General features: G+C 60.0%; 1 protein-coding gene across 10 annotated transcripts; it reads right to left on the reverse strand.

Moving 5' to 3' along the window:
• On the reverse strand, positions 1-17,752 carry CELF6 (CUGBP Elav-like family member 6). Of its 10 annotated transcripts, none has more exons than XM_027697959.1 (13): positions 17,544-17,752; positions 13,813-13,895; positions 7,352-7,400; positions 5,738-5,863; positions 5,574-5,653; positions 4,982-5,125; positions 4,479-4,623; positions 4,258-4,407; positions 3,813-3,875; positions 2,918-2,998; positions 2,668-2,811; positions 1,412-1,552; positions 1-1,196 (listed from the first exon to the last, which is right to left on the reverse strand). In XM_027697959.1, exons 1-12 carry the CDS (start codon positions 17,686-17,688, stop codon positions 1,425-1,427), a joined length of 1,338 nt encoding a protein of 445 aa, XP_027553760.1. In that variant the 5' UTR covers positions 17,689-17,752; the 3' UTR covers positions 1-1,196; positions 1,412-1,424. The 10 variants fall into 10 exon arrangements, with proteins under 10 accessions (XP_027553760.1, XP_027553750.1, XP_027553751.1 ...); XM_027697949.1 differs by having other exon boundaries at positions 5,738-5,866; positions 17,544-17,751; XM_027697950.1 differs by having other exon boundaries at positions 2,918-2,995; positions 5,738-5,866; positions 17,544-17,688.
• Between the last annotated feature and the right edge of the window lie 39 nt (positions 17,753-17,791).

Below are 17,791 nucleotides of genomic sequence, written 5' to 3' on the forward strand. Positions count from 1 at the left end.
ACGAGTTTGACAAAATAAGTTTATTTCGCTTCGCTTCGTTTCTGCCGAAAACTCACATTTTTCTTTTTTTTTTTTTACTTCTTTTGGCTGAAAAAAAAAAATCCCCAACCCAAAAAACCCCCCAAACCAACCCGAAATGCAAAGACCGGCATCGCTCCGCCCTCGCCCAGAGGCGACCAAGGGGCTCCGACTCCCCCTGGGCCACAGGGCTGGGGGAGCCACCGCAGCCCCCCCAAAAATCCCCTTTGAATCCCCCCATCCCCAGCCACGAACTGGCCCCCAAAACCGAGCCCTTGAGCCCCACAAATCCAAGCCCTGTAGGAAACGCTCACGGCTCTGAACGCCTGAGGGTTTTACTCAACCTTCTTAATTTTTGTTGGATTTTTTCCTCCTTTCCCAACGTTTTTTTGTGTGTTTTGTTGTTTTTTTTTTTAAATTAATTTATTTATAGATATATTTAAAAAAAGCAATAGTCCTTTGGTCCCTAAACTCTAAGGAATGATATGACTCTGAAACAAGTAATCCTATGTCCCTGTGCCAGTGACAAGCAGGGGAAGCGCGTGTCCCGCCGCCCTGCTCCATGGGATATATATATATATATACTTATTTATATATATCTTCTATAAGTCCAACATACTTTGATCCTTCTTTTTTTTCCCCATCGCAGGGAAAAAGGAAAATCTTGCCATTTCTTTATTTTTCCAAACAAGCATCCTCCAGGTGAAGCGCCCGAGGCTGGTCCCGTCCCACCGGCTTTGGTTTAAGAATCCATTTGGAGCCTCTTTTCCTCGTTTCTCCTGGGAAATCGGTAGCAGCAAATGAGTGCTTTAAAAAAAAACAACCCCAAAACCAAAGGTAGATCGTGGCCCCGCTGCCCGGGGGCCGCCGGCCCTTTCCCGGTGAGGGATTGGTGAGTCCCGGCGAGCGGCCGGCGGCGAATCGCAGCCCCGGCGTCGCATTGCTCCCCTCCTTCCTTGTCTTCCTCTCGTTCCCGTTAAATAACAAACAAGACCAGTTTGGGAAAAAATTCAAAAAGGAAAAGCTACGACCAAAACACTCTCTTCTTCACCATTTTCTCCTCCTCCTCCTCCTCCTCCTCCTCCTCCTCCGGGATGTGTAGCAAAGAAAGAGAGTTACGGGTTTGGATACTGCACTTGGGGAAGGGGAAAGTCGTCAGACACCGCGGGACGCCCGACCTGAAAGAGAGGGAAGGGGCTGTTAGCCTGGTTCCTGGGGGATGGAGGGAGGGAAGGAGGCAGGGAAGGACCCAAATCCATTGGGAACATGCACACAGAGGGTCCCAGGCACAGGGATCCCTGCACACGCTCAGGGACATAACACAGCAATGCCCTGGGGGGCCCACCCCAACTGCCACAACCCCCCGGGCACCGTGGGCCAGGCCCCCTCTCACCTCTCTGCTGGGGTCAGTAGGGTCTGTTGGCATCTTTCGGCCGCTTTAGCTGGACTTTTAGCCTCTTCATGCCAATCTGGAAGCCATTCATGGCCTGAATGGCCGCCTGGGCGCTCGTCGGATTGTCAAAACTGACGAAACCTGGGGAGGGGACAGCGAGGTTTGTCACCACAGACAGCACAGGCAGCTGCTTCACCTCAGCACAGGCACTGAAATCCCACAGGATGCTCCTGTGTTGGGGGTGCTGGGAGAGGGAGTTGTGGGGTGACAGCACAGCCCCAGATTGCAGGGGACTGGGTGACAGGCTGATGGCGTGTTCGGGGACACCAAGGTCTGCAGGGACACTGAGGTGACAGGGTCTGTGGGGACACCAGCATAGGAGGGTCCACAGGGACACTGGAGTGGTCTGCAGGGACACTACGGGATTGGATTTGTGGGGTCACTGGGGTGACAGGGTCTGTCAAATTGGTGGGGATTGTGAGGACACCAAGGTGATGAGGGCTGCAGGGACACTGAGGTGACAGGATCTGTGGGGACACCAAGATCTGAGGGTCTGTGGGAACACCAAGGTGATGGGGGCTGCAGGGACACTGGGGGGCTGCAGGATCTGTGGGGAAACCAAGGCCTGCAGGTCTGTGGGGACACCAGAGTGACAGGGTCTGTTGGGACACTGAGGTGATGGGGCCTCCAAAGACACCACTGAGGTGACAGAGACCATGGGGACACCAAGGTCTGCAAGAGAGAGAGATGAATCCCTGAGCTGGGGATATCAGGGAGAAATGGACATCTGAGCTGGAGACCAGGGAAGAGACAGACTCCAAAATGAGATGTTGCAGAGAGATGGACTCCCAAGCAGAGACACTGGGGAGAGATGGACCCCCAAGATGGAGATGCTCAGACTGCTGAGTTGGGGACATTGGAGAGAGCCAGACCCCCAACATGGGGATACTGGGTGGAGCCAGACCCCTAAGCTGGGAACACCGGGAAGAGCCAAAGAGGGAGAATGGGACCCCCAGCTGGAGACTGGAGAGAGCTGGGATATTGAGGAGAGCTGGATCTCTAAGCTGGGAAGCTGAGGAAACCTGAACCCCTGGGCTGGGATGCTGAGGAGAGCTGGACCCTTGAGTTGGGACGTTGAGGAAGAGCCAGAGCTCCAGGCTGGGATGCTGAGGAGAGCTGGACCACTGAGCTGGGATGCTGAGGACAGCTGGAGCCCCAAGCTGGGACACCAGGGAGAGCCACACCCCAGGACTTACCAAAGCATTTACTCTGGTTGGTGGCACGGTCCACAAAGACTTTGGCAGAGATGACGTTGCCGAAAGGCAAGAACATCTGCGTGAGCTCCGCGTCCCCGAACTCCTGGGGCAGGTGATAAATAAACAGGTTACAGCCCTCGGGACCTGGGTGACACACAAAGGACAGCACACGTGAGCCACGAGGTGGGGTCACCCTGGGGGGACACCGAGGAGCCCCCGGCCCCACGGAGGGGTGACCCCCACCCCTCACCTTCTCGCTGCTGCTGCGGGATGAGCGGTGCCTGCTGGGGAAAGGCTTGGCTGATGGGAGCATAGGCAGTGGGATATGCTGCTGGAAGAGAGAAACATGGAGCTGAGGCCACAGTATCTGTCCCAGCCCTGGGAAGGGCTGGGATGGGGATGTGCCCCACTGTCACCTGCAATGCAGGTGCCTCTCCTGCCCCAGGGCTGCTGGCTCTGCCTTTCCCACCCTTCCCAGCACACCAGGGATGCGGGAATGGCTCCCCCAGGAGGGATGTTTATGATAGCAGTAATACAGACTCAAGGCTGAGGAAAGATGGCACTTTTGATTGAAAAACCCCAAACATTTGGGGTCCAAAACTTGATTTTCTGTTGAAAATCTGGATGTTGCTGTCAGTGCTCATAAAGAAACGGCTGCTGGGCTCGACACACTTCCATGGGAGGCTCTGACTCCCTTCTCCCCACAGCCCATCCCCTTGGCTGTCAGATTTGGCCACATGACGAACATCCAAGGACTTCTGGTGTCTTGGTGTGGAGCCAGCTCTCCATTACCTCCCAGACCTTGCCCCCTCTCGTAGGTACCACTGCCGGGTCTCCCCACAGAGTTCTCTCAGTTCCATGGACATTAAAACTCTCTTTCCCCCATCCAAAATTTGCATGGAGGGCCAAACCAGGAGCACATCCATGTTGGTGGGATGAGGGGATGGTGCTTTTATTGGCATCACCCTCATCGCTGCCCTGGAGCTCCTGTCAGGGCACAGCACCTGGTGCTCCCCTCATCATTCCGTGCCCACACACACTGCCTCAATCCAATGGTCAACCCCACGGTGACATTCAACTCCCAAAATTAAGGGTGAGGAGCAAAGAGGGGAGAGAGGGAAGGAGAGGGAAGCGGAGTTTGAGACCTGCATAGTGCTGCATGCCGGCATAGGCCTGCTGGAGGGGGTCTGCCACCGTGGGGCTTTGAGCTGGGAAAAGAAAGAAAAAGGAAGAGAGAATAAGCCAGAGAAAGCCAGGGATGCACAGCTCCCATGGGAAAGGGCTGGGCCAAGTGCCGCCACGGAGGGGCAGAGCTGCTCCCTGCCCAAATTCCCTCTTCCCTGTACTGCTCACAACACCATGGGAGGAGGGAATTCAGTAGGGATCGGCACACGACTGGTCTATCCAGCATATTCCCAGGGTGGGAAGCACCCCTGGAGCGTCCAGCATGACCTGAGCGTGTGTCCCCAGCCCCGGGGGATGTCCCCAGGCTCAGGGAGCGTCCCCAGCCCCAGGGGATGTTCCCAGCCCCGAGGGATGTCCCCAGCCCTGGGAGCCGTGTCAGAGCCCCCGGGCAGTTGAGGAGGGTACCTGGGTAGGGGTGGATGCCGTTGGTGTAGATGGTGTCGGAGGCGGGCTGCCCGTTGGTCTGGGGTGGCAGGGGGCTGAAGCCGTTCACGCCGATGGGCGCGGCAATGCTGGGCACCGGTGCCGTGCTGATCCCCGGGGGGGTGCTCGTACCTGCGGGAGGGGGGTGTCAGCGCTGGCAGCCCCCCCGAGAGTGCTGGGCAGCACATGGAGGGGGGTCGTACCTGAAGAGGGGGTGAGGGGGGCGGCCACCAGCCCGCTGACGTTGAAGGCGGCCATTTGTTGCATCTGGGCGGCGGCGATGGCGGCCATGGGGTTGAGGCAAGTGCCCTGGGCAGCTGCCATCAGGGCTGCCTGCTGCTGCATGATCTTAGGGAAAGAAAGGGGGGAAAAGGGGAAAGAGTGCAGGAGGCAGAGAGAAGGAGGGAGAAGACAGGGTAAATTAGCATTCCCGCTTTGCACCTGCACACGGGGGCTCAGAGGAATAAATGCCACCTGCTGCCAGACCTGGGGACAGGAAGAGGCCCAGGTGATGCTAAATATGGGACTACTGTGCCCTACAGCCACCCTCACCCAGAGGGTGAAGCCCTCTGTGTACCCCTAAACGGGGATACACCAGCCCTGACAGGCATCTGCACCCGCTGGCACTGGTACTTTCATGGGCCAAACCAGCCTCCCCGCAGCTACGGGGCCTCCCAAAAACCCCCCGGTGTGCAGCAGCTCCTACCGCTTGTGTGTAGGCCCCGTAGGCGCCAAACTGGATGGTCATGGGGTTGAAGATGCCCAGCTGCCCCGCCATCTGATGCATCCGCCGCAGGGTCCTCTCCTTATCCGTGTCCGCAAACTTCACCACCAGGCTGGACGAGGCGCCCTGAGGCAGGAGGGAAGATGGGGCTGATGGCAGGACACCGGCAATGCCCCCAGAACATGTCCCCACTGTGGGTGCTGGCAGCATCCTCGGTCCTGGGGACGCTGCCCAGCTTGGCAGCAGCCAGCAATCAATGGGAGGTTTAATTATAGCCAGTTTTTCTCCCAGGTGGCAGCTCCCTGACCTCTGCTTCCTTTCTCCCCTCCTCGTTCACAGTTCTGACCTTCAGCGTTAATTAAACAGCCCCTTTCTCCAGCACGGAGGGAATTAGCCCCGCACTCCCACCTCTGGGGCTCAGTGCCCGGCAAGGAGGAACCTCGGGGTGATGTGGCCAACAAATTGCTGGTCTGTAGGATTTTGATCCAATTAGAGAGACGATCAAATTAGCTGGTGATGGGATTAGGCAGGCAGTGCAGGGTCGGATGGGGCAGGGTGTGAGCCTGGCACTTACCGGCATGGTTTGGCTGCCGTGCAGGCTGTTGATGGCAGCCTGTGCCTCGGCGTGGCTCCCGTATTTCACAAAGGCACAACCTAAGGACACAGAAGGGACACAGCACAGGTTGGATTTGGCCACTGTGGGTCCACAAGGTGCCCACCCAGCACCCCAAAGCCCACCTTTGCTGGCTCCATCAGGCCCTCGCAGGATGGTGCACTCCTCGATTTGGCCGAAGGGCTCGAAGAGGCGGCGGACGTCGTCCTCACTCTGTTGCTTCCCCAGCATGCCCACAAAGAGCTTCCTGTCTTCTAAAAACAAAACCAAGGCCATTGCAGAGCAGGATGTCCCTCCCATCCCATCCCCTCATCACAAATGGTGTGTGGAGGGGAAGAGCCGGGTGACACCGGAGCATGGGGAGGGAATGACAACAATCCTGGGTTTACCACCTCCATCCTACAGAACATCCAGGGTGGGAAAAGCTTTCCTGTGGGGAAATTGCTGAGGGGTGAAGCTGGGAAGAGCTGTCACTTTAGGGAGTGGAGCTGGGGCTTTTCCCAGGGATGGAGAGGCCGACTCCCCCGGCGCTGAGGCGGGATGCGGCAGGGAACAAAGAGAACCCACAAACCAGCCGCGATCGCCTTCACATGATCGACTCACAGAACAACCCGCAGCCTCCGGCCGTGCCCAGGGGACATCAATAACCCAAACACAAGAGAAGGGAGAGTAAATAATGAGAATTTCATGATTATTACCAGCATCTGTCTTGTGCGGCCGCGCGCTCCCGCCGCACGCTAATGGCATTTGACAAAGAAAATAAGGTGCCCTGTCAAGAGCGTTGCCAGGGAAATAAATAAATAATGGCAGGAGACGATGAATGCTCTGTCCGTTAAGGTACCGGGAAAATTAGTTAAGGGAATAATGCTCATGTGTTGTCTAGTTAAATATAAACCATCTCCCGGCGAGGGCAGCCGGGGGGAGCGGGCTGGGCGGCCCAGTGTCGCCTCCCGGGCGAGGGGCCAGAGCCAGGAGCCCCAGCTCGCCCATTGATTTTTAATGCTTCACCAAGTACGCTCGGTGAGTGGGTAATTTATTTGCCAGGTCCCTCTGGGACGTGCTGGGACCAGCTCCCGGCGTGTTTAATAACGGGGTTTGAATAGGGGGGTATCTACCTCGGTTGTCCTGCCGAGGGCAGGGGGCCCCACGGGAGCATCCCATGTGTCTGAGTGTGCCTACCTGCCCAGCGACACAGCAAATGTGCCATTTTGATCCAATTCCTGCGATTTTTGCCCACATTATCACCTCAGCCTGGAAACGGTGCAGCCCTATGAGCTGCAAATGCCCATGGAGAATTTCGGGGTGGGGGGATGGCAGTTTCTGTTTGAGAGGGGCTCGGGCCATGTGCAGCCAACTCCTGCACCCTGACTCTGCTGGGGGCCCTGCAGGCAACTCTGGGCAGGGAATTGGCTTGTTTGGTAGATAAAGGCAGTGTGGGAGAGCAGCTGGCTCGCCCTGTGCCCCCCAGGATGTCGAGATGCTCATGGTATGACATCAGGATGATGTCAGGACATTCCCAGGATGACATCCCAACTGGCAGGGCAGGGAGAGACAAGATGGCATTTGCTCTGCACTCACGTTTGGATGCCACCAGCAAAGGAAGCTCTTGTAATGGTTTCTCTGCAAACCAAACTCCCTGTGACGGCCCCCGCAATGCCATCGTGTGCCCCATTTCCCCCAGGTGACCCTGTGCACCCCTGTCCGTGCCAGGCAGCCAGGGAACCTGGCTGGGGACCTACCTCCTCGGCCCTCGCTGTCGGCCGGCTTCACCTGGATGGGGCGGTTCATCTGCAACACACAAGGGGGAGCGGGTGGTCAGTGCGGTGCCCCCTGAACCCTTTCCATGGGGAACAGCAGGATTTGGCCCCAGACTGGCACAGGGAGCCAGGAACAAGGGGAAGGCTGTGCAAGAACAGATCCAGGGCTTGCGGCCATGCCGACCCGGGGATGCCACATGTGGAGGGCGATGGTCCGGCCCCAGGGATGGGCACCCGGTGCCGCAGGCGCCCGCCGGGCTGCCGGTGCCAGGCTTGGCTGCCTGCCCACTTTCCTCGACTGCAAAGGACTGCAGAGGCAGCAGCAGCACCCTGCCGGCCCCAGCCCCTCTGGCACCACCGCCCTCCTTTCCCCAAACCTCACCCAAATTCGGCCTCTCCTTGTCCCCGCCGTGTGTACCCGCGAGTGTGACACGTGTGTGCAGCAGGACACGCCGGGCGGGCACACGCAGCCCTGGCCCGCTGCCCCATGGAGCCATTTCTCCTCCTCTCTCCCCCTCCTTTTTCCCCTCTTTTAGCCGAAAAATGCTACAATTATGGCCGTATCCATGGCAACAAGCGTGCTTCCCCCGCGATGCTGCGGAGCCCGAGCCATGTGCTCGATGGGGTCGTCACGGCAACGGCGAGATGTCACGCATGACGGCGCGGGGGTGCGCACACGGACACGCCTCGAGCACACATGGGACAGTCGCCCCCACGCACATGTGCAGCCCCATCCCAGGGTACCCCCACCACACCCCTGGAGGGGGTCTCCAAATTTTGGGGCTGCGTGGGGGCAGACCCAGTCCCCCTCGCATCAGGGCAAGGAAGAGGATGGGGAAGAGAGAAGAGGAGGGAGGTTTCCACAGCAACCGCCTCGTCTCCAGGGAAACGTGGAGAGAAATGTCAGCGCAGAGCTGGGGATGGTCCAGGGAAGGGTTTGAGTCCCCAGAAGCCACTGGGTGGCACAGGGTGGCACCAAGGTGGCACCTCATCCATCCATGTCACCAGCCCCCTGAACATCCATCCTGTGCAGGGCAGGATTCAGCTCACCCCAAACCCAGGAGGCTGTGACAGCAACAAGACCCTAAAAGCAGCACCCTCTGTCCCCCACATTCCTGCTGCAGCCAGGAGGAGGGAACCCCAGTTTTGGGGGGGCTGCTCCCCCTGCACTGACCCGCCAGCCCTATTTCCCAGCGTGATGGCCTTTGCTGGAATAAATTTCCCGTGCCCGCTGCTGTGTGCTTAATGTAATAAACCCAGCGAGGATGATTTAGAATAACATTTACGGAGCCGCAGAGTGTCATTTTGATGTGTCTCCCGTCTCCGCTCGCCGGTTATTAAACTGTATTGATTCCCCGGGAGCGGCTGATGTTTATAAATGTCAGGCCTCGGGGACTGGCTTAACCTACCCCAGGGCTGCTGCACCACGCCGGGGAGAAACCGCCCCGGCCTCTGGACACCCCCAAAAGGGGGTTTTGCCATCCTTGGCATTGCCACATGCCCATTATGAGGTGCCTGGTGACTCCCTGCACCAGCTCCTGTGCCACTCAGACCTCCACCTGCACCCAGCTGTCCCCACAGCACCCCTGCACCGTGTCCACACCGTCACCCACAGCTGCCCAACAGCCCTTCATCCATTCCGCCCACCCCCCAACACCTATCCTTGCATTCACCCATCCCAGACACCCACACAATCACCCACACATCTATCTCCCCCCAGGATTCACCCATCCATCCCCTAACACTCATTCCCTAGCACCCATCCATATCCCCAACACTTATCCATCCGTTCCCCAACACCAATCCATCCCCTTAGCATCCATCCATGTCCTCAGCACCCGTCCTCATCCATTCCCATAGCATTCATCCATATCACCAACATCCATCCATCCATTCCCCAACATCCAGTCCCATAGCATCCATCCATCCCCATAGTACTCATCCATATCCCCAGCACACACACACACATCCATCCATCCATCCCCCAACACCCACCCATCCCCATAGCACCCTGCACAGTCCCAACACCCATCCATCCCCATGGCACCCATCCATCCCCCATCTCCCTATCACCCACCTTTCCACCCCCACAGCACTCACACATCCATCCCCCAACTACCATCCATCTCCCCAACCCCAAGGCCATGGTCATAGGAGACCCTGGCTGGGGTGTCCCAGCACCCACCATCACCGTCACCCCACAGAGCCCCAGCTACAGCACCCCATGGCCAAACCACCCCTGCCCCACAGCCCAGGGGTCACCATGGGTTGCTAAACCACCTCCTGACAGCTTGGGCACTGTCCCCCACCCAAATTTGGACCCCTCCAACTGCCTGGGCACTGTGGAGAGCCAGTCCATGATGAATCACTGGCAGGGGGAACAGGGTCATTTCTGGCCTTTGTTCCTTCTTCATAATCCTCCTCCTCCTCCTCCTTCTCCTCCAAACCAACAGCCGGAGGATCCAGCAGGCCACCACGCATCCAAATGAGTCGAGATGGAGGTGGCAGGTGACGCTGGAGCAGCAGGCACCCGTGGGAGCCTGGTGTCCACGTCACGCCGGGGCCCCCGGGCAGCCAACACCCGGTGCAAGGAGACAGAAACTGGGTTACAGGCAGTCACCCATCATGGGAACACTCTGCCAAAGCCCCAGGGGTGACCCACAGTGAGGGACACAGCTGGCCTAGGAACAACCACACCACCACATAGCCCTGCACGTGCACGGCCACCCTGGCACACCCCCTGCACAGCCACACCCCCCTACAGCCACACACCCACACACCCCTTAGCACCACCACAGACCCCCCAGAACCCTCCATGCAGACCCACCCACCCACACACCCACTCACACACCCCTGGCACGGCTGTGCACTCATGCCCATGCAGCGCTGCACAACCAGCACTGCTGCGCACCCACGTGTGGCCACGCACCCACTGCACCCAGCCCCGTGTGCACCCGCACTCCCTGAGCCCTCGTGAACCCCCATGCACCCACGCAGCACCCACAACGCCCTCCCCGTGGCCGTGGATCCTGCACAGCCGTGGGCACACGCCCCGGGGTGCACAGCCAGCTCTGGGACACAACAGCTTCCTCGCTGCCACTGCAGAACCCACAGTGGGACCCCCAGGAGCCCCGTATGGACACAGGGACACTCCAGGACACCGCCCTGGATGGCCATGGCACTCCCCAGCAGCACCCCCACCCCACCCCCATCCCCACCCACCCACACTGGGGCCCAGTGCACACCTGAGCACACCTGAGCACACCTGAGCAGCTCCCAGCACGCCCCCAGTGTGGGGGCCTGTGCAACACCTGCACGCACACCTGTGCTCTGCTCACCCCCTGCACACACTCAGCCCCACCACCGCCACCCCCCTGGCCCACGTGCACCCACACCCACAGCCTGTCACCGTCTCTGGGGGCAAAGACACCCCCAGCACCTCTTTACACACACACACACACACACACAGACGCCGACACACTTGCACACCCACCAACACCCACGTGTGCACACCCGGGGGGGACAAAGCTGTACCCCCACCAACACACACCCACCCCCCTGCACCACCTGTGGGTACAGCATCCCCCGAGCACTGCCCCCTGTACACCTGCAACCACACACACACACAAACCGGGGTGGAAAAATACACCCTCCAGCCAACACACTGACACTAAACCCATCCCTGCGGGCTGATACACACCCTCACTGACACAGGCGTGCACATTCTCCATCTCTGCCTGCAAATACACCCTGCTCACCAACACACCCTGTCACTGGCAGCAGGTTACACCCTTCTCACCGACACCCACACTCACATACAGCCTCCCTGCAAATACACCTCTTCACCAACAGCCCTCACCAACACCCCCCACCAACACCCTGCCCATTCCTGGATGCAGATACACCTCTTCACCAACACCTCCCTGTCGACACCCTGCCCATCCCTGGATGCAGATACAGCCTCTCAGCCACACACACACAAACACAGGCACAATCCCTGCCCCTGAGTGCAAATACATCCTCAGCACCAACAGCTGCCCTGCCAATGCATGCACCCCATCTCTGGGTGCAGATACAGCCACTCAACAACACCCACACACCCTATCCGTGGGTGCAGATACACCCCCTCACCAACACCTTTCCATCCCAATTCCTGGGAGCACATACATCCTGCTCTGCAACACCCCCACTCACACACCCCTTCCATGGCTGCAGATACACCCTGCTCAGCAACACCCCTCCATCCCCATCCCTGGGAGCAGATACACCCACTCTCCAACACTCCTCCATCCTCATCTCTGGGTGCAGATACACCCTGCAACACCCACATCCCCCATCCATGGGTGCAGATACACCCTGCACACCAACACACACCCCAACCCTGCGTGCTGATGCACCCTGCTCATCAACACCCCTCCATCCTCATCCCTGTGTGCAAATACATCCTGATCACCAACACCCCTCCATCTTCATCCCGAGCCCTGTGTGCAGACACATCCTGATCACCAACACTGCTTCATCCCCACCCCCAGCCCATCCCTGGGAGCAGATACACCCCCTCACCAACATCCCTCCATCCTCGTTCCCATTCCCATCCCTGGGTTCAGATACATCCCTTCACCATCACCCTTGCCAACATCCCTCCATGTCCATCCCCGGGAGCAGATACAGCCCTCACCATCACCCACATCCCTCCTACAACCTCCCCGGGCTCAGCCCCCCCACGCCGGCGCGGGCAGAGGCTGCCGGGCGGTGCCGGGCCGTGCCGGGCCGGGCGGAGCGGAGGCGGCGGCAGACAAAGGCGGGGCCCTACCTCGATGCAGAGGATCTTGGACCCGGCGGGCACCCACAGCACGGGCGGCCGCGGCCCGGGCGCCGGCACCTGCGGCAGCTGCATGGCCGGACCGGCCGGACCGGCACGGCGGCTCCACCCGAGGCGGCTCGGCTGGGCTCGGCTCGGCTCGGCTGGGCTCGGCTCGACTCGGCTGAGCTCGGCTCGGTTCGGCTGGGCTCGGCTGGGCTCGCGCAGCTGCGCGGGGGGCGGGGCAGGGGAGGGGCGGCCGCAGCCCCGCCGAGCCGAGCCGGGCCGGGCCGGGCCGAGGGGCGAGGCCGCGGTGGGACACGCCCCCCAGACTGGACACGCCCCCAGACTGGACACGCCCCCGCGCAGCGCCGGGGGCGGGGCCTGAAGGGGAGGGGAAAGAGGGGGGGGAAGGGGGGGAAGTGGGAAGTGAGGAAGAGGGGTGTTCAGGTGGAGGAGTGAGCACAGGTACAGGTGTGAGCACAGGTATAGAGGTGTGAGCACAGATACAGAGGTGTGAGCAGGTACAGGGTGTGTGAGCACAGGTACAGGGGGTGTGAGCACAGGTACAGGGGTGAGCACAGGTACAGGGGTGAGCTGGTGCATGGTGTGTGAGCACACCTATAGAGAAGTGAGCAAGTACAGGTGTGAGTACAGGTACAGGAGTGTGAGGAGGTACAGGGTGTGTGAGCAGAGGTACAGGTGTGAGTACAGGTACAGGGATGTGAGCACAGGTACAGGGGGGTTGTATAAGCACACACGGGTGTGCACAGGTACAGGAGGCATGCACAAGCACGGAGGGGTGTGCACATGTAGAGAGGTACACAAGCACAGGAGGGTGTGCACAAGCATGGAGGTGCATGCACGGGCACAGAGGTGTTTTCACAGGCACACACAAGGTGCGTACACAAGCACAGAGGTGGGCACACAGGCACAGAGGAGTTTTCACAAGCACAGTGACGTGTGCTCAGGGTCAGACAGATGAGCACATGCAGGTGGGAGCACCAGCACAGGGGTTTGAGCACATGGCCACACCTGCCCAGATGCCCCCCGCGCCCACCACGAACACACAGACACAGAGGGGTGTGTGCAAACATGTGCCCAGGCAGGGCTTGTGCCCACACACCCACATGCACGCACATGCTCACGCACATCCCTGGGCTCACCCTGTGGCAAGGGCCCAGCAGCCACGGCAGCCATACACCTCACCTGTGTGCCTGATGAGATTCCCCCACGGCAGGGCCTGACCCCGCCTCCTTTAGGCTGCCGAAATGGGCTATTAACTCTTAAACCTACCAGCGCCCAGTCCCCCCAGTGACAGCGCATCTCAGGAAGCCACATCCCCTCGACCCTCGTCCCCCTCCGCCAGCCCCGCGCACCCGCGGCAGGGATTGATATTCACGGGCCCCGGCGCGTTCCCCAGCCAACCCGCGGGCCTATTGATTTTTATTTAGGCGAATAATTAAATATTTATTTTCACTTTGTTAAGCTCGGGAGGTCGGAGCCCACAGAAAGCGCAACAGCACGCGGGCGGCAGGAAAATCGATTCCTCGGTTTGCGGCCACTGGAAGTGGCTCCCACGCCCCGGGGAGGTGTCACTGGCCCCCACCCCAGCTCACCCCGACCCCCCGGTGTCACTTACCCCCGGCAGCGTCTTCTGCTCATGCAGGGCGCTCTGAGCCTTCAGCGCCGAGTCGCGGGCGCAGTAGGTGAGGAAGGCACAGCCTGCGGAGATGGGGAGAAGGGGTCAGTGTCTGGCCTGGGACCGCCGCAGAGCCCCAGGCACACGGGGAACTGGTGGCATGGATAATATGCCACTGAGGTGTCTCAGCACCCTGGCATCCAGCACCTCAGCACCATGGTGTCCAGCGTCCCAGCACCCTGACAGCCCAGGACCCTGGTACTCAACACCATGGCATCTGGTACCCTGGTACTCTGGCATCCAGCACCCCAGCATCCTGGCATGGTGGCACTCAGCACCTCAGCATCCTAGCACCGTGGAATCCAGCATTCCAACACGCTGGCAGAATGGCATCTAGCATCCCTGCAACCTGGCATGGTGGCATCCAGCACCTCAGCACCATGACATCCTGCATCCCTTCACCCTGGCGCCCAGCACCCTGGCATGTGGCAACCTGGTACCCTGGCACCCAGACACCCAGGTGGGCACCTGTGCAGCCACAGCTCACCCCCAAAACAGGGCGGGAGATGGAGCAGCGGGATAGACGAAGGAGCAAGGCAGGAGCAGGCAGCACGTGGGCAGTGCTGCTCCAGCCCTAGGCTCTGGGGAAAGCCACAGCCCACGTCCTCCAGGAAGAAGATCTCTCGGTGTCAAGACCATGCATCCTGGCTTGCCACCACACTTCTCCCAGCCCTGAGCATCCTCCTTGGGATGAGACTCGTGTGGCAAAGGCGCTCCAGCTCCTCCGACATCGCGGTGCTTCGGGAATCGGGAATGCGCCTGGGGTGAGGTTTTCCCACGCTGACTCACGCTGCCGAGCCACTCGCTCACATGGAGCTGGCGGCGACAAGCGAGCCCTGGGGACAGGGTCCCGTCCTCTTCCCTCCATCTCTCCCAGCGCATTCCCGGTCCTCGTGCCGCCGCTCTGCTGCTCCCTCCCCGAGGGCTCCCCCCCCAGTTTGCTGGGGTCACATCCAAAAGCATCTGAAAGTGATATTAAAACAGCAGCAAAACAGTTTTCCTTCAACAAAGTAAATATTTAATGAATAAAATTGACATTGATGCATTTTTAATATTGGCACAATTAAATCCGCCAGCTGATTAAGTATTAATAACTCTTAATAAGTACAATCAGCGTGCCTGGGAGGAGAGGCAGTGCGATGGCAGGGTGGGGGACACCGAGGGATGGGGTCCCTCGCCTGCCTCGGGGTGTTGGGGACATCTGCCCTCGTGGGGAACAAGGAGAGATCCCCCCTAGATACAATCACTGCGGGTGGGAAGTGGAGATCAGCACAGCAGCTCGCCTCAGTCCCGGTGCCATTTCCAGTGTTTACCATCCACAATCACATTGGCTTCCTCCTCTCCGCTCTTCTTTCTCTCTTTTTTTTCCCCCTTTTCCCTGCAGGCGACAATGTGGACAGTGCCTGGGTGTTCCGGAGAAGTTTGGAGGGCAGGCGCGGGAACGATTCCGCTCCAGAGGCTTGCCGGGAGGGAGGATGCCGTTCAAATTGGAGGAGTGTCCGCAATTAAATCACGCGGCTGGGCCGCAGCCGTTGAAGCCCGTGATGGAAGGAGTGCCAAGGGAGCCTGGAAAGGTGCAAATCCCATTGTTCCGGGCACACAAACAGCTTCAGAGGCACCTGGAGACATTTCAGAGGCCACGGTGCTGAGAATGGTGGAGTCCAGGCGGCTGCCCCACGGCCGAAGGGCATTGATGTGGCCACATCCGCAGGTGCCAAGTTCGGCTTCCCGAAAGTCGTGGTGAAACGGGTGCTGCCCGTGGCACAGGGGCTCAGTGACAGCGTGTGGATCCTGCCTGGGCGACACTGGGGTGCCCTGACACTGCTCCAGCGCTGCAGACCCCAGCTCGCAGGAGGGGGTTTCTGGAGGGGCCCCAGAGGTGCCGTGTGAGCCCCTTGGTGTGTCTCTGCTCGGGGTGCTGGTGCTCTGCACCCCATGCCACGGTGCCACACAGCACCAGGGGCACAGTGCAGGCAGGGGGGCCCCATCCGTGCTGAGTGCCTCGATACCAGGTGAGTGCCTCCATCCCAGGGATGCTCCAACTGCAGTGGTACCCAAAACTCATGTGGGTGCCCCAATGCCAGACAGGTGCCCCCAACCCAGACAGTGTCCCAAAATCCATTGGGGTGCTCCCAGCCCTGCAGTGCTCCAATTCCAGGGTGCCCCCAAGACAGATGGCAGCACCGTAACCCCAGGTGGGTGCCCCCCATGTGGGTGCCCCCCAGGTGTCCCCATCCTTTGGTGGGGGCCTCTTCCTGTGGGGAACCCCAATCTTAGGGGGCCCACATACCAGGATGCCCCATACTGGGGTGCCCCCACCTCAGATGTACCTTCACCTCAGGGGTGCCTCCACCTTAGGGGTGCCCAATACCGGGGTGTCCCTACTTCGGATGTGCCTCCGCCTCAGGGGTACCCCATAGCAGTGTGGCCCATGTCAGGTGTACCTCCATTTCAATGGTGCCCCCAGCTCAGGGGTACCTTCACCTCAGGGGCATCCCCTCCTTGGGGTGCCCCATACTTATGGGTACCTCCAGATCAAGGGTACTTCTACCTCAGGTGTAACTCAACTGAGGGGTGCCCCACATTTGGGTGCCCCACCTCAGGGTGTCCCACCACAGAAGTACCTCCATTTCAGGGGTACACCACCTCAGGGGTACCCCCATCTCAGAGGTGCCCCATGCCAGCACGTCCCACCTCAGGGGTGTTTGCAGACCATGGGTGCCACATCTCAAAGTGTCCCACCTGAGGGGTACCCGTACCTCGGGGTGCTCCACCTCAAGTTATCCCACCTCAGGGGTGCCTTCACCTCAGGGGTACCGCATATTTGGGTGTTTTCACCTCAAGGGTGTCCCACCTCCAAGGTACCTCACCTCAGGCGTGTCTTCATCTCAGGGTTGTCCCATGTCAGGGATGTCCCACCTCAGTGGTTCCCCTGTCTTGGGGTGCTCCATCTCAGGATGTCCCACCTGACAGGTACCCACCCCTATCTCAGGGCACTCCACCTTAGGATGTTCAACCCCAGCAGTGCCCCATAGTTAGGTGCCACACCTCAGGTTGTCCCACCTGAGTAGTATTCACCTCAGAGGTGCCTTCACCTCAGGGGTATCCCACCTCAGGGGTGTCTTCACCTCAGGGGTCCCCCTATATCAGGGTCCTCGACCTCATGTTTTCCCACCTCAGGGTGTCCCACCTGAGGGGTTCCCCTATCTCAGAGCACTCCATCTCAAGCATCCCACCTGAGGAGAGCCCCACATCTAGGTGCCCCATCTCAGGGTGTCCCACCTCAGGGGTACCTCACCTCAGGGGTGTCTTCACATCAGGGCGCCCCACCTGAGGGACAAGACCCCTCACCTGAGGGGTTCCTCCCACCTCGGGACACTCCACCTGAGGGGTCCCTCACTGGAGGGGTCTCCCCTACCGCGGGATGTCCCACCTCAGGGGTGCCCCATACTCAGGTGCCACATGTCAGGGGTCTCCCACCTGAGGTGCCCCCTGTTTCAGGGCACTGCACCTCAGGGTGTCCCACCCGAGCAGTACCTCACCTGAGGGTGTCCCCCCCCGCCTCCGGGTGTCCCACCTGAGCGACACCTCCCCTCAGGCCAGCCTCATCCCCGGGTGCCCCCCTCACAGTGTCCCACCCGGGGGGTGTCCCCGGCCCGGCGCCCCCGCACCTTTGTGCATGCCGGTGAAGCGATCCTTGAGCACGGTGAGCTCGTAGATGCGGCCGAACTCCTCGAAGAGCGGCTTGAGGTCGCTCTCCTCCAGGTTGCGCGGGATCTGCCCCACGAACAGCTTGATGGCGTCGTGGTCCTTCATGGCGATGGCGCCGGGCGGGCGGCTCAGCCCGTTCACCCGGCCGCTGTTCGCGGTGCTGAACGCCGCCCCCGCCGCCTCGCCCGCCGCCGCCGCCGCCGCCGCC

Source organism: Neopelma chrysocephalum, unplaced genomic scaffold, assembly GCF_003984885.1.
Source record: "Neopelma chrysocephalum unplaced genomic scaffold, ASM398488v2 Primary Assembly neopelma1_124, whole genome shotgun sequence".
In the NCBI taxonomy this organism is placed as follows: Eukaryota; Metazoa; Chordata; class Aves; order Passeriformes; family Pipridae; genus Neopelma; species Neopelma chrysocephalum.